At 36.9% G+C, this 16,593-nt stretch overlaps 1 protein-coding gene across 3 annotated transcripts in view; it reads right to left on the reverse strand.

The window, feature by feature from the left end:
• Positions 1-587: 587 nt before the first annotated feature.
• Positions 588-16,593, reverse strand: part of LOC145676037 (uncharacterized) — a 92,955-nt gene continuing 76,949 nt past the window's right edge. For all 3 annotated transcript variants that reach the window (XM_081746894.1, XM_081746898.1, XM_081746906.1), the window contains exons 3-4: positions 11,095-11,218; positions 588-2,047 (exon numbers count right to left, since the gene is read on the reverse strand). In XM_081746894.1, coding sequence (XP_081603020.1) covers positions 1,881-2,047; positions 11,095-11,218 — 291 coding nt within the window. In that variant the 3' untranslated portion in view covers positions 588-1,880. The remainder of the gene's footprint in view (positions 2,048-11,094; positions 11,219-16,593) is intronic.

Here is a 16,593-nt window from a genome sequence, read left to right on the forward strand (position 1 = left end):
GGTTGCGCATGTGCAGTACAGGTACAGTTGCACATTGACTTCAGTTCAACATAAATGAATCAATCTCGGTATCTGTGTATAAAACAACTAGAGCTAAACTTCATTCTCGTACTCAGTGCCCTCCAAAACAAAAATATTATCCGATTACATCTAAGATACAGAAATAGTTAATTTTGATGCCTAGTAGGGGCTAATAAATTGTGGAATAATGTTGCTTTCGGACTTTTCCTCTTTCTCCCTCTGTAACTTCAGAACAAGAACCAATCTTTTTCTTTGTCATTTTCGTTTTCAGCACACTAAAACTGACCAAAAATGGTGCTTATGTGTTCGTTACAAAACTTGTCGAACAGTAGTATTCTTGTGCTGAGGTGGGCAGAGCAATAAATAATTTTGCCATCCAGAAACACTTCGTTTTTTCTCGTTTACATGCACAACTTTTGTCTACAGACTGCACTCTAGTATTACCTTAATATTTGCGCACTTGAGTTTTATGATTGGCATTCATCAGATGTTTGTATCTTCCCAGTAGGACGCCTATGGGACTTTTATGCTGCATGGGTATGTTAGTGCCAATAAGAATCACTTCAGATGTTGTACATACTTTAATTTTTAAAATGTATTTTTATATAACCGTACACGTTAAGACATTGACATCATTCAACATAATTCAATTTTACGTTCTTCTAATTCTATTTTGAATTCACAATATTTGTACACAAAGGCAGAGACAGAAGTTACAAGAAATTATTGGAAATACTAAATGTCATTGTCTTTGAAATATGAACATGTCTCCTTTGTTTTAGTAGATTGATATTTTCCTTGCTGACTTGATTAATGTATTTCATTTCATACGGTTATCTAGTAACACATTCACGAGAGACGTTTGATAAGTTTCTAGCTCCTAAGTTCTTACTGCTCGATAGATGCCAATAAGTCTGCCTGCCGACCTACTGACAGTGAGAGCGGGAACTGGTGAACGCAACGAACAGCATGATGAGACTCCACAATTGTTTGCTTGAGTTATGCAGCATAGAGAGAATGAGATCTACTGCTGCTACTTTGATCTTAGGAGCAAAAGAGTCATCAAAGCTATGAAAACCCTCCTCCCTCAGTCCAAACAGTCCGTTAATTGATAAGGTGATGACATCAATGTTCAGGGATTTCAAAGCTATCATACTATAATGATGGGGCACCTAGTTCCCATCCATTACCATAACTATTATTCCGAACTACTGATGCTATTGCGTAAGTAAATTCTATTGCAGAGAGACAGCGACTCAGCTAATACGGCACTGGCGTTCAAAACCGCGAAGATGCGTTTATGAGGCGTCCCAAACTTTCTCCCTTATCGGATTTAGTCCCTTTAGACTTCACAATTCACTAAGAGATAGGATGAAACAGAAACCGGTGGCAAGAGTAACAGTAATAAGACTATAGATACGTAGTTTCTCCGAGAAGAATCCTTCAGTATATAATTTTAGAGAAACTTCTGGACTGATGTAGAAAATGTATCGAATACAAGGTAAGGGGGTATAGCCCTATTAAAATAATAAATTTGTGACAACAGGAATACTTTTTTTCTGTGAGAGAGTCTAGAAACTTACCAAGACTGATGCCGTAGATAGTGACAGTGAATTTTGTTCACGGTATTAATATGAATAGTAAAAAGATGCACATAAATCTTATACAGATTTCGTAAACACTTATCGTTTTCATAACATTCATTAAGAACTTACGATTTACAGATTGACTATTGAACACGCTGTAATTGACATTTCAATGAGTCCTGGAATGCTTATTGCAAGTCTTTGATTATTATTGTTTAAGCGAGATACTCTTTGTGACTTGGTAAATGGTGTTTTCACTCCACATTATTTTAGTTAAAAGCAGCGTTTGAAGTTCTTGGCACAGAACGCATGCAATTCTGGGCGATCACATTTCTGACATGCTCCTGCAAGCTCTGAACAACAACGATAGTTGTTTTTGCAACACTGAGGCCAATCCCCAGCAGTTCTTACGTCGCAGGTTCGACAGCTTTCACAGTCACCTGTAAAAATAAAGAAAAAGCGACAGATCAATAATAATAAAGATTTAAAATAAGATTAAGAATTCTACATTATTATCGTATTGGTCCGAAAATAAGCCGTCTCCACATATAAATAGCATCCTAAAATTTGAAGGAGGGAAAACGAAAACATGTGATACTCCAAGGGAAGAAATTAAAGTACCGGTAGTCATTTACCTGCAGATTCAGGGAAGTATGATTAGATTGATACCGTACATTATTTTATTTTATCATAAATACAGTATATACAAAGTAGAGTATCATTATTGAAGATTTAGAGGACAGAATTCCTTTAAAGATAGCTTTCTGTTAACTACCAAAAGTTATATTCGACAATGCTATTATTGGATAACAATGCAGTGTGTTTCTACAATGCTATTCTTGCATTATCGTTATTCATATAAGAAATCAGCACATTTTAAATACCATGTGATATGAAGAAATGTAATTTTTGTAAGGTCGCGAATGTAAGACGCATCAAATATATACATTACAATTGAAATTTGGGGGGAAATGTGAGGCTTATGTTTAGGCCAATAAGGTATTAGCATTTGACGAGAAAAAAATACCAGTTATATATATATATATATATATATATATATATATATATATATATATATATATATAAAAGAGAACGTACAAATCCTTTGTTCCCTCATCACGCTAATACGGCTGAACCAATTTCTTTCATTTTTGGGGGGTTATTAGGATTTGGACCCTAGATGGTTTTTATCATATCACTTTAATTTTTAATTACCAGTGTCTTGAGATAATTGACCATTCAAGTGTCCATAACGTACAAATCCTTTGTTAGTTCATCATAGGTAAAAATAAACGTATTTATATGCAACCCGCATGACCGTGTCACTCGGCGGGTTAACATAAATGACAGGCGCTATAATGTTAACATTTACTGCAATCTACTATGGTTTTTATCATATCACTTGAAAGCGAAAAAGTAAAAATTATCTAAGTAACAAAGTTTATTGCGTTACGGGGTGACCGCAGCGAAGCGGGGTGAACGCTGCTAGTATATATATATATATATATATATATATATATATATATATATATATATATATATATATATATATATAACAGGGTGTTAATGAACTATACCGACAAACTTTAAGAGGTGATTTCTCACATCAAAATAAGAGAAAAAAGTTCATATGGACCTATGGCGAAAAGAGCATTCTTTCAGAGTTAGGGCTGTCCAAAATCGCGAAAAAGCCAAATTTCAAGGGGTTCTATTTCGAATTCCAGAAACTGGATGGTGGTCCTTATCAGCATAAAGGAAGTCTCGCATACGCAATACAAAAATGCAAATTTCATTAATGTTCAATGGGTGTACAGATTATTCCCTGCAGGGTGAAATTCCCAGACATGCCATCAACAGAATTTTGAGATACATGTATGTTCTGACTTTATGATTGGTCCAAAGTAGGCAAACAATAAGCCTTGATAGCAGTGAACACGGAATCCTTTGGCGCTATGTCGGAAGTCTTCAGGATCGTTAGCAGCACGATTTCTCATACTCGGGAAAACATGATGCAATGTTTTCTTTCACGCTTATAAGTGAGGAAATCGTGAAATATACCGTGACGAAATACATATCACCACACGTTATTCCGAACACAAAAAAACACAGAGCTGCTGCTTCCTAACACTTCCTCCATTGTTGTCAAGGTTTACCTCTAGCCTTATTTGGACCCTTCTTGAAATCAGGGTATATCTGAAAACTCTATTGAAAACATATCTGAGAATTACACCCTTTACAACTATTGGCAATTGATGAAATATGCACTTTTGGATTGTGTATGCGTGGCTTCCTTTACGCTGATAAGATCCACCATCCACAGTTTCTGGAATTCGAAATAGGGCCTATTGAAATTTAGCCTTTTCGCGATTTTGGACAGCCCTAGCTCTGAAACTATGCACTTTTTTTGTCATAGGTCTGTATGAACGTTTCTCTTATTTTGATGTGAGGAATCACCTCTTGCAGTTTGTCGTTATAGTTCATTAACACACTATATATATCCACATGAAAATGAAAGGAGAAACTGTTCGATGTTGTGATCCTGGAAAGAAGTATGAGTCTTTGAGGACTTGAGGACACATGTCCCTGAAATCGCACCGTTTACCAATTGCAGTAGCACCTTGGAAGGTCAACATTAGAACGGAAACTGGGTTCCGGCGACTGTAAAGTAAACAGTAATAGACGAAGTTTGGCAAAAGAAACAGTCCAATTCACATGTTCGCGTGCGGCAGGCCGCGCCTTATTTGTTAATGTCGCTTACTGTGCATGTCAGACTGTCATTCTGCATACACGATTCAAATATAGCACGTATCTCTCTTACCCATGAACAGCAGATTCATACGACGGGTTAATCCAAGTACATTCGAAAGTACGCAAAGCGAATCGAATGACTGTTCCCACGTTATTCACCGACCTCAAATTAGCATCTATACGAAATTTCGTCCAATTCGGACTTGGATTACATAGTTGTCTTATGTTGCATTGTGTTTTGTATCACCCTGCATATCTCGTAAAGTACGCAAAAGCGAATCGAATGACTATTTCCACGTTATTCACCGAGCTGAAATTAGTATCTATATGAAATTTCGTCCAAGTCGGACTTGTCAGGTTGGAACCATTTCCTTGTAAGAAACATACTGTATATGAAGGTTGGTGTAAAGTTGGTTTAATAAAAGATATTCCATCCATCAATTATGAGTAAGCAGGGCATGGCTACAAGTGTCGAAACGGTTTCAGCGTTCACCACAAAAATCTTCAATGCAAGGGTCACGTATGAGCGGTAAGTGTTAACACTATGCTAAGCACAATAAATGGAGGTAAATTGCGTGTTTACATTCCAAGGCTGGTGTAACAGCTAAGTGAAGACGACCCAGATCGCAGGATACCATTTTGTGGATGGGTTCGGGATTATGGATAGCATTATTTGCTCAGATGAAGCACAATTTAGAAATAATGCCACTGTCAAAAAATATAATTGTGTATACTGGATTGAAGATAATCCTCACTGTACTGTTGAAAAGGCTGGGAATTTACCATGTGTGTTAAATAGTATAGTTTGTCCAGGGCCGGATTAATCCATCTGGAGGCCCGGGGCTAGAAAAAAAATGGGCCCCTATTGACCACCTAATACATTTCTGTGAAAGAGTACAAAAGGAAAGTTAAAGAATTAATGTAGTTCTACATCAACCATGCCATGCATTAGATGATACTATACCTGATGGAACTTTCGAAATGCACAAAAAAAATAGTTATTATATTACATAAATGTAATAAATAAAAAATGAGTACGTCAAAAAAATTTTCTCTAGCGTTTTACTGAGTGTATCTAGGGGTGAGTGAATCTCACAGCGCACAAATATATTTGAAATAATCCGCCTATTATTGTGATTTAAAAATTCTACCCGACTCCACTCATACAGAGTTCATAAACAGACTGAAATTGTGCATCTACGCAGTGACAATTTTTCAGCCGGATTGGGACTGGGTATTCTATAATTACATGAGACTGCAGAACACTTCTGTTCAACAAAGAAATATAAATCACGATTCTCATGCACTATATTCGATCGTCTTTTTTGAAACTGATTTATTCTAATGGATCTGAGAATTCCGGAAATTTTACGTTCTTTCACGGGGAAGGAAACAAAAATCACCAGTTAGGAACAGGGTTTTTCGTTCATAAACGTATATTACCAGCAATTAAACGGGTTGAATTTGTTACTGATAGACTTTCTTTTATTACTCTTAAGGGACGGTGGTGTGATATTATTGTTTTAAATGTACATGCCCCAACTGAAGATAGGGATGACGATACAAAAGACAGTTTTTACGAAGAAGTGGAACGGATATTTGACCAACTCTCGCGATACCATATGAAAATTCTATTAGGGGATTTCAATGCGAAAGTAGGACGAGAGGATATTTTCAAACCGATTATATGGAACGAAAGTCTGCATAAGGAAAGTAATGACAACGGTGTTAGACTCGTGAACTTTGCAACATCCAAAAACCTAATCGTGAAGAGTACAAAATTCCCACATCGCGACGTTCATAAATACACTTGGACATCACCAGACGGAAAGACACACAATCAAATTGATCACGTTTTAGTAGATAGAAGAAGGCAATCTAGCATAATTGATGTCCGGTCGTTTAGAGGGGTTGATTGTGATACTGACCACTACCTGGTAGCAGCGATAATACGAGAGAGGTTATCGTTGAATAAAGGTAATATTCATTGTCCGAAAACGGGGATATTCAATTTAAAGAAATTAGAAGAGAGCCAGGCAAGAGAGAAATACCAGATTGAAGTTTCGAATAGATTCTCGGCTTTAGAAGATTCGGAGTGCATTAGTGTTGAGGATACCTGGATTGAAATTAGAGATAGCATTAAAATTTCAGCAAAAGAAAAATTGGGACACGCGGAAATACTTAGGAACAAACCATGGTTCGACCAGGAATGCATTAAACTAGCAGAGAAGAGAAAACAGGCAAAATTACGCTGGCTACAAAATCCGAATGAAATAACTACACAAAATTTCGCAGATATCTAGCGGGAAACTTCCAAAACTTTTAAAACAAAGAAACGCGACTTTCTGAAAGCTAAAATTAAGGAACTTGAAGATAATAGTAAAAATAAAAACATCCGGGACATGTATAAGGGAATCAACGAATTTAAGAAAGGCTATCAACCTCGTGCTTATATATTAAAGAAATCTGACGGTACAGTTCTCACTGATACGGATAGCATCCTAAATAGATGGAAAGATTTCTTTGACGATTTGCTTAACACGCAACCAAAAACTACTGTGCGTGGAGAAAAGGTGATACACACCGCAGAACCGTATATTCCAGAACCCAACCGAATAGAAGTGGAAACCGCTATAAAGAAATTAAAGAAACACAAATCTCCGGGTGTAGATGAAATTCCGGCTGAGTTAATTTTAGCTGGAGGCGAAAAATTGTGGAACAAGATACACAATCTCATTCTCCTTATCTGGAACAAGGAAGAATTGGCACAAGAGTGGAAAGAATCAATCATTGTTCCAATTCACAAGAAGGGCGACAAAACTGACTGTAATAATTATCGAGGCATTTCTCTTCTGTCAACATCCTATAAAATCCTTTCAAATATTCTGTTAACAAGACTGACCCCATACGCAGATGAAATTATTGGAGATTATCAGTGCAGATTTAGACGAAATCGATCAACTATCGACCAAATATTTACCATTTGCCAAATACTCGAAAAAAAGTGGGAATACAATACCCCGATACATCAACTATTTATTGATTTTAGAAAGGCGTACGACTCGGTTAGGAGAGAAACATTATACAACGTTCTTACAGAACTTGGAATACCGAGAAAGCTAATTAGATTAATTAAGATATGTTTAAATGAATCCCAAAGTAAAGTACGGGTAGGAAAATTTTTGTCCACGAGCTTTCACGTCGAAAATGGCCTGAAACAAGGAGATGCGTTGTCGCCATTATTATTTAACTTCGTTCTGGAATACGCTATAAGAAAAATCAAAGATAGCAACCAGGGCCTAGAGTTGAACGGTATTCACCAGGTTATGGCATATGCTGATGATGTAAATTTAATAGGGGATGATAGGAGAACAATAGAAAGAAATGCAGAGATCTTATTAAATGCCTGCAGGGACATGGGTTTAGAAGTAAATGCAGAGAAAACTAAATACATGGAAGTGCGTCGGGACCGGAATACAGCAAATTATGAATGCGTTAAAATATTAAATAATACTTTTGATAAAGTGGATACTTTCAAATATCTAGGATCAATATTAACAGAGAAAAATCATATTCACGAAGAAATTAAATGTCGACTAAAAGCAGGGAATTCGTGTTACTATTCGGTTCAAAATCTCTTGTCGTCGCGAATTCTGTCGAGGAATCTGAAGCTTAAAATATACAAAACAATAATCATGCCTGTTGTTCTGTATGATTGCGAAACATGGTCGCTTACTCTGAGGGATGAACATAGACTGAAAGTATTCGAGAAAAAGATTCTGAGACGAATATTCGGACCCAAGAGGAACGGGAATGGGGAATGGCGGAAACTTCATAACGAGGAACTATATAATTTATATGGTTTACCCAACATTGTTAGGGTCGTCAAGTCTAGGAGGCTTAGGTGGACGGGTCATGTAGCTAGAATGGAAGAAAGTAGAAACGCTTTCAAAGTCTTGACTGGAAGACCAATCGGAAAACGACCATTAGGAAGACCTAGGCGCAGATGGGAGGACAATGTTAAGATGGATCTCGCAGAGATTGGAATACAAAGTAAAAACTGGATGCAGTTAGCTAAGGATAGAAGTCAGTGGAGAGCTTTTGTGAACGCGGCATTGAACCTCCGGGTTCCATAGGCCATAGAGTTAGTTAGTTAGATTTATTCTAATTTATTAAGACGGTGGATATAATAAAGGAAGAAATTTGTTTCATATTTTTGGCCATATTTTATCTTGTAATGATGACTTTATCTTGTATGATTCTTTTTAGACAGTCAGTTGAGATTTTGATCAGAGTGCAGACCCCTGTCCACCTGGAGGCCCGGGTCTACAGACCCCCTTAAATCCGGCCCTGAGTTTTTGTCTTAGGGATCTCATCGGCGTTTTCCGTTTTGACAGTACCTAACAATGCTTGCTGATCTCATTTTCCCCGTAATTCACGCATGTACAATAATGACACGTTTTATTACCAACAAGATAGTACACCGGCGCACTATCATAATATATATGTTATAAGAGAGTACAAAGATTTGTTGAAAGGTTTATTGCGACTTTAAGATCAGCAACTCTGGGCAAAATGTTTCTTAAGTAAGCTTGAAAACAAATGTTAATATTGCTTGGGTGATTGTGATATCCGATTAAAAATTGGACATGAAATCCCTGAGACGAAAATGGGATAAAATGGAGTTTAGTTTTGTTATTATTAAGAACCCAAGTAAACCAAATAAATTATCTGCATAACTTTATTTTTAAGGAGTTTGGTTATCTCCTTTACATACGCTATTTACCCTGTCCACGTGTCCATCCGTCCTCCGAAGAAAAAAAATTAAGAACTACTTGATGAATCACCACCAAATTTGATCAGAATCTAGAGGATCAAAAGTTATAGAGGCGGTGATCAAACCGGAAGTATTAGAAATCAACCATTTCATGTTTTTACATTGATCACTATAGGGTAAAAACGGTAATACATAGCGAGAAGTGGTTTAGTGCAATCAATTGGGCGTCTCATGCATACATTTCATCTCCATTATTGACTCTACTAAAACCAGAAGTGACAAGAATCCACTACAACTTCCGGTTTTAATATTGATCTACATAAAGCAAAATGATAAGAGATAGTGAGCAACGGTTTTTTGGAATCAATTTAATGTTCTAAGAATAGGTAGCATATTCTCTTTTAACTTCCTATTAGAACTAAAAGTAACAGAAACCTACTACTACTTCTGGTTTCAATGAAAATATGTCGTCATGCAAACCAAACTCCTTCACGTAGTGTACGTGTTACATTGATACTTATTGTTACTAAAAGAAGTAATCTTTAAATATTTGGTTTATAGCTTTAACTGGCAAAATTTTTCATATCAGTTTTTATCATAGAAAAGTCCTATTATATTTATAAATATAATTTCTTAAGATTTATTTAATGCTCATACCAATAAAACCGGAGCAAGTTTCGCATGTGTCAAGCCTAGTCCAAAGTTACCAGACATAATTCAAATTTAAGATAACCTAAGTTTATTGTTTTTCAAAATTGTGGTAATGCTTAACTTATATTTATATTAAATGTTATTCTGTTATATACAAGTTCGAATTTTTTTATATTTCTTGTAATTGTTTTGTAGGAAATAGTGCAATTTCATTCTAAGCTATAGTGCATCACCTAAAGGCAAATACTTAATATTCATTCCAGTTTTTACGACATAATTGTTTTCGCTCTTACTAAGCATTACGTAATAAATCAGTATTTTGTATGAAATTTCTCACTTAAAGACGACGTCCTTTACCTATAAACCTACATTATTTTATGTACGTATTATCAATAATGTATTGTGAGAAGTGTGATTTTCATTTAAGTGAAGAAAGAAGACAATACGATTTTCATGTATTTCTGACATGCTAAATTAATCCAACAACGTGTTTATTTGCTTTTAGACATGAAGTTCTCATTCATTTTTAATATATATATATATATATATATATATATATATATATATATATATATATTCCAGATACAGCTTCAAAAGAAAATTACTGAAATCATTACCAATCAACGATAATTACAAAAATAATGAAATAGGAACTGACGACAAAATAGCCAGTGCCTATATTCCACACTACCAGCCGTTATTCCACTCGTTGAACTGAGGAAATATTTCACCAGGATGGCCGCCAACCCGATTCGAACCAGAACTTTCCGAATTGTAAAGTAACAACCCTGAACAATGTCCGCTAGGTTATAATCAGTTAACATTCGTTTGCACTATTATTTGTTTCCACATTTACGTAAGGGGATGGACGGAGATAATACGAGGGGATGTTCTATTAATTTTTAAACCAATTTAAAACAATAGAGTGTAATGGAGTAAGTTCTTGTTGCTTTCTAAAATAAATTAAATTTAGTTGGAATACCTGGGCGGAAAAATGTCATTATAAAATGAAAAATGAAAATAAATCTTAAATTAGAATAAAGGATAGAATAGTAGTGTCATCTTTTTTCGTCGGTTTAGTAAACCTCACTTTCATGTAAATAGATAATTTTCCATAATCTTGACATTAAAAAAAAAAAAAAAAAAAAAAAAGTAGTACCTACCAGCCTTATGCTATTTATTACAGATATTGTTACAATATACTTTCTTAATGGAGAGTGTTCTACTTCTTATCATAATCTTTTACCATTTTTCTTTCTCTAATTACCGCTGTGTTTTAATTTACGTGTAAAGTTCATCATTTTGTCTTACCTCCTGAGCATTCATCTGCTCCTCGAAGAGCTTCTTGTCTTCGGCACTCCAAACCATCGTCTCCTGGTGGACATGATGTTTGGTTTGTTAATAATGGTTCTTCGTTGAATACTGCCGATGAGCCCTTAAAAAATGATCGCACAATATAGCAATATTACATTATTATTATTATTATTATTATTATTATTATTATTATTATTATTATTATTATTATTATTATAGTTATGAATCCTTAGGTTTAACTATTCGAGGAATATTGACATTACGTTATTTAGTGTGTGTAATGGTAAGAACTTGGTGGCCTAAAAGTAGGTATACAGTACCGTACTGCATTTTATATAATTTCTTATTGTTATCCATCAGGTAGACTCAGTTTCTTTATTATTTGTTCTTAGTGTGTTTTTACTATATCTTAAGCTCGGAAGAGCCGAAACAAATGAACCCATAAACTAGAATGTTATACTGGATCAATGCAGGGGTGTATACCTACTTTTGGACCACCCTGTATGTTGATTATCTAGTGAATCAGGTTAGATAATTTCACTGATAAGTACTTAGCAACACTTTTCATGATTTAGATTGAACTAATAAAGTAATTAAACTGCACTGAACATGTTTCGGCTTCATATATGTGTACATTTTTTTTAGGTATAGCACTTATTAACCTACCCGAATTGAGAATGGCCGAAGGATTTTCTAAATGTTACAATGGTTGCATTATCTAAGAAGAGCAAGCAAAAAAAAAAAAGTGCAGTGATCACAGAACCATTAGCTTTATTTCCCACATTAGAAAGATTACTAGGCTTATACTGAATAAGTAATTCGAAAGTAAGAAGAGATATTGGAGGAAGGTCAATCTGGATTCCGGAACGGAAGTGGCACCAGAGGTGCTATTGGATTGATGGGAATCTTATCAGAAACAGTTCTCGACTTAAAGGAAGAATTGTGTTTGTGCTTCATAGACCAGCAAAAAAAAAAAAAAAAAAAAAAAAAAAAAAAAATCGACCGGGTCAATTGGACTACTTAACTTCTGGAAATACTTAAAGAAATCGAAGTCAACTGGAGGGATCGTCGACTCTTCGCAGCCTGTACACAAGGCGAAGAGGGAAGTTGCGCCTAAACCATGGAGAAACCAACAGTATGGAGATTGGGACAGGAGTCAGACAAGCACATGGTATATCATTCCAGCTATTCAACGTTTACAGTGAATATTTAATAAAGGAAAAATTAACGGAAGTTTGAGATTTCAAAATTGGAGGACATATCATCAACAAGGTGAGGTATACGGACATGGTTATTATAGCTAGGACCGAGAAAGGACTACACGAGAGGACGAATAGAATAGTTGACAATGGGAAACAAAATGGAATGCAAATCAAGATAAAAAAAAATCGAAAGTCATGATAATATTCCATGGAAATACACTCTTTAAGTATAAGAGTAGAACAAAGAAAGCTTGAAGAGGTCGATAATTCCAAATATCTGGGAAGTACTTGGACTAGGTATGCCAACTGGTCGGTTTTTCACGGCCTGGCCGGAAGTATTACTGTTATTTTGATTAAAGCCGGTGACCGGTACAAACTTCTTACCACCCTCTTTATGACATGTTTCTCAAATTTGTATCTAGTTCGAAGCAATTTCATCTAGTTCGAAGTATAGATTAAAAAAGTATATTTCTGTAAATCCAAGAGTAAATTTTGTTTTCCAGATCCAAACTTGTCACGTAAAGATTAATATATTTTTGTTCATCTGTTTCTATAATTTTAAAGAAGTTGCAGTTACTGGTAAATACAATAACATGATCAATGCCGATTTCATTTTCTCATTTATAGCACAATGTATCTATTAAGCTTATTAATGAATGTACTAAGGATATGCAGAATACAGGTGCTAATGCACATTTGTTCACGGTAGTACATTTCCTTCCCATATATGAGTCCGAACAGAGATACTTTACACTTAAAATTACATCATAGGAAATTTAAAGGAGGTGCCGGTTTTCTTATTTTCCAGAGTTGGCAACCCTAACTTGGGCGAGAGACGCTTATTCCACCAAAGAGATCAGGCCCAAGAATTGATGTAACAAAAGAGGCATTCAACAAGAAAAGAACATTCCTAACTATAAAATAACAAAGAAAGTTCTGTCACTTTTCCACCCACCAACTTCGAACATCGATATGGCGCCTAAGAAGAACATGGAAGATCAAAAATAGTCCCCATCAGCATTGACGATCTTCTGCTAACGTTCTGGAAAGACATGGATTCCATCGCGGTAGAACTTGGTGGGCCGTGAAGCGAAGGAAGTATCAAGCTTTTTGCACTTTTACTAGGGATTTGAACTGGCGTCCTCTAAGGCCCAAGGAATGGAACAGTTGATAATCGGACGGTGCAATGTCCAGGGAGTATGGCGGATGCAATAGTGTTTCCCAACTAAGGCGTAGAATGGTGTCCTGGGTCATCCTAGCCACATGGTTCTTAACGTTGTTCTGTAACTGGAGAACCCCATTGCCGTTCAGAAGTGCTGGCTCTAGAGGTTTGCGTTTCTCTTGAACACTGCTTAACTGCTGACAGTACACAGTCGCACTGATGCGCTGACCAGCTGGTAACAGTTCCCGATGCACGATGCCGCGAACAGTCCACCAAACACACAGGAGGATCTTCTTCTGGTGCAGTGCTGGTTTCGGCTGTTTTGCAACCGGTTCATGGGATGCTAACCAATGATGACGACGCCGTGGAGCTTCGCACAGGGCCCACTTCTCATCACATGCCAACACACTGTCCAGAAATGGCTCCTTCCTCAGACGAGACAGCAAAGAAACACAGGTGTCTGCTCACGTAGCCTTCTGGCGCGGAATCAAATCATGTGCGACCCATTGACCCAACTTGTAGTGCTTCCCAAGCTGATGGAGGTGCTGCCGTATAGTTTCTGAATTGTACTCCCAGTTCTCACATGTCTGGCCATCGTTCGCCTCAATTGTTGAATGAAGATCTTCATTTTGTACATGTGTTGGTCTTGCGGCACGTAGTGTGTCTTCAAGTGTTTCGTCACCGTGCTTAAACTTGTTAAACTACCATGTAGTTACGACATCCTCACCAAAGGCCTGGCATATCTTCCACCCCGCTGCAACGGCGTTTGACCCCAGTTTGAACTCGCACAGCATACACGCCCTTATGACGCTCTGTGGAGGTCCCATGTTCACTCTGTCCTTACGCAAGTTCACGGTGTAACTGAACTGCCACAACTAGGTAGTGTGTTGGATATACCCACACCAACAACTGACCTTCTCCTTATCTCCATTCGCATTCAACTCAAAGGTGTGAGGGCCAATTGAACACAGACCTCCACAAAAAGCGACAGAACTTCCTTGTTACTTTTATAGCAGGCTTACCATTGAACTACGGAAGAAGCTGATTAAATACTATATATGGAGCATGAGATTGCACGTTATGGAATTAATACACAATAACACTCTGAGCAAGGCTATGTGATAATATGTAAAAAAAAAAAAAAAAAAAAAACCACACACACACTATCACGTAACAGTTTCAACACACTAACTGTGTCTTCATCAGACTTCCACTCCTTCACAAGTCTGATGAAGACATAGTTATTGTGTTGAAACTGTTACGTGATAGTGTTTTTTTTTCTTTTTTTTTTTACCATATTATCACAGCCTTGCTCAGTGAGTTATTGTGTATTAGTACAACATGGAAACAAGGCCTGATAGAATAGTTACGGAATTTAGGGTAGAAATACTTAAAGAACTTCGAAATGTGGTGTTGGAGGAAGATGGAAAAGATAAAATGGACAGAGAGAACAACAAATCGTTTTAAAACGAGTAGGAGAAAAGAGGATGCTTTTATCCATCATCCTGCGTAGAAATGCCAACTGGATTGGTCGCAAAGAAATTTCCTTCTTCATACCACCATAAAGAGTAACATGAAAGGGAAACAAGAAATAGGAAAAAAAAACGCAACTGTTTGATTATTTGAAAACAAAAGAAAATTTTGGGAGTTAAAAGAAGAAAAACATAGAAGAAACATTTCTAGACTCTAATCTAAGGAAAGGGGTGGGGAATCTCCTCTTAGTGCCAAGACCTGCTAACAGGCAGAATACTTACCAGAGATGGCGTAGGCCAATGAAAAGTTGACCCATGACCCACTGACCGATCACCCACTGTGACCCAGAACTCACTCGACCACTACCCATTACGACCCACCATGATCCACTTTAACCCACCATAATCTACTTTGACCTAGCATAATGCACTCTGATCTATCATGATCCACTCTGACCAACCACCACGCACCAAAACCCATCGCCATGACCCATAATCCACAATATTGTGTCCGTGGGTTTTCTTGGAGTACTCCACTTTCCTCCCACACTATCATTTCACCAATTGTTCCATCATTATTATTTTGCTTTACTCATCTCCCTTAGCCTAACGGGCATAATCGTGCGGCGTTAAACTGAAAGATGCCATGGCCCATGATCCAGGCCCTCCTTTCCACTGACTAAAGAGTTTACACTTGTAATAAAACGTGGCCCCGCGTAGCGTAGTCGCTAACGCTCTCGCTTTCGCCTTTCCGGTGGGGGCACTCGGTCGAAAAATTGTAAAACCCACCCTGAATGAGGTTTTCCTGGGTTTTCCTCATTCACACCAGGCAAATGCGGGGTGGTACCTAACTTATAGGTCGCAGGCCGCTTCCTTCCTTCCCCAATCCTTTCTTTCTTCCATTTCCTTTGATACTGTGTTCGCCGAGGGACGTCATCCCTCAAAACGTAAAAGGCTAAATGGCCTTAGATGTCGAAAGCCCAGAAATCTTAATCCTAAACTTGTAATAAAACAAAGCTGTGAAATTATCACTAATCGGAGTTTGAATTTCTACGGTCAATCGCTCTGTTACAATATCAGTGGATCTGACTTTTACAATATAAAATAGTAAAGTCATGAGTCATATTACGAGGAATTTCAATTTAATTGTCACACATAATTATTTCCTTGTTGAATTACAGACACTTTTCAATGGAAAATAAGATGAAATTTGAAAGTCTTAAATCAAGGTAAAGCAAGCCAACATAAAGAGAAAAAACAGTAAGATTCGACTATCTCCCAAAAGCCAAGTAGTAAGTTCTATTGCTATTATTTCAATTACCAGTGGCGTATTTACGATATTGTTTCCGGGGGGCGGGAGGCTTTGCTAAGTTTATTAATAGAAATGTGAAAATTCTGCAAAATATTTCATTTACTTGAAATTAGTAAATTATCTTTCAGGAAGGCTTAAGCCCGCAAGCCCCTCCCCCTTAAATACGCCTATGACAATTATCAATATCAATATCGAAAAGTGCCTGAAGTTCTTTTTTCACTTACCAGGGATGACTCCAAAGTTGAACCTTGAATCTGGGCATAACCTATATATTTCCTGAAAGGGTTTGTCGAGTAAGTTGCAAAACAAGTTTCAGTTCTTTGCCCGGAAGTGATCCCACCCCTTCAG

This window comes from Thermobia domestica, chromosome 2 (genome assembly GCF_964235325.1).
Source record: "Thermobia domestica chromosome 2, izTheDome1.hap1.1, whole genome shotgun sequence".
Classification (NCBI taxonomy): Eukaryota; Metazoa; Arthropoda; class Insecta; order Zygentoma; family Lepismatidae; genus Thermobia; species Thermobia domestica.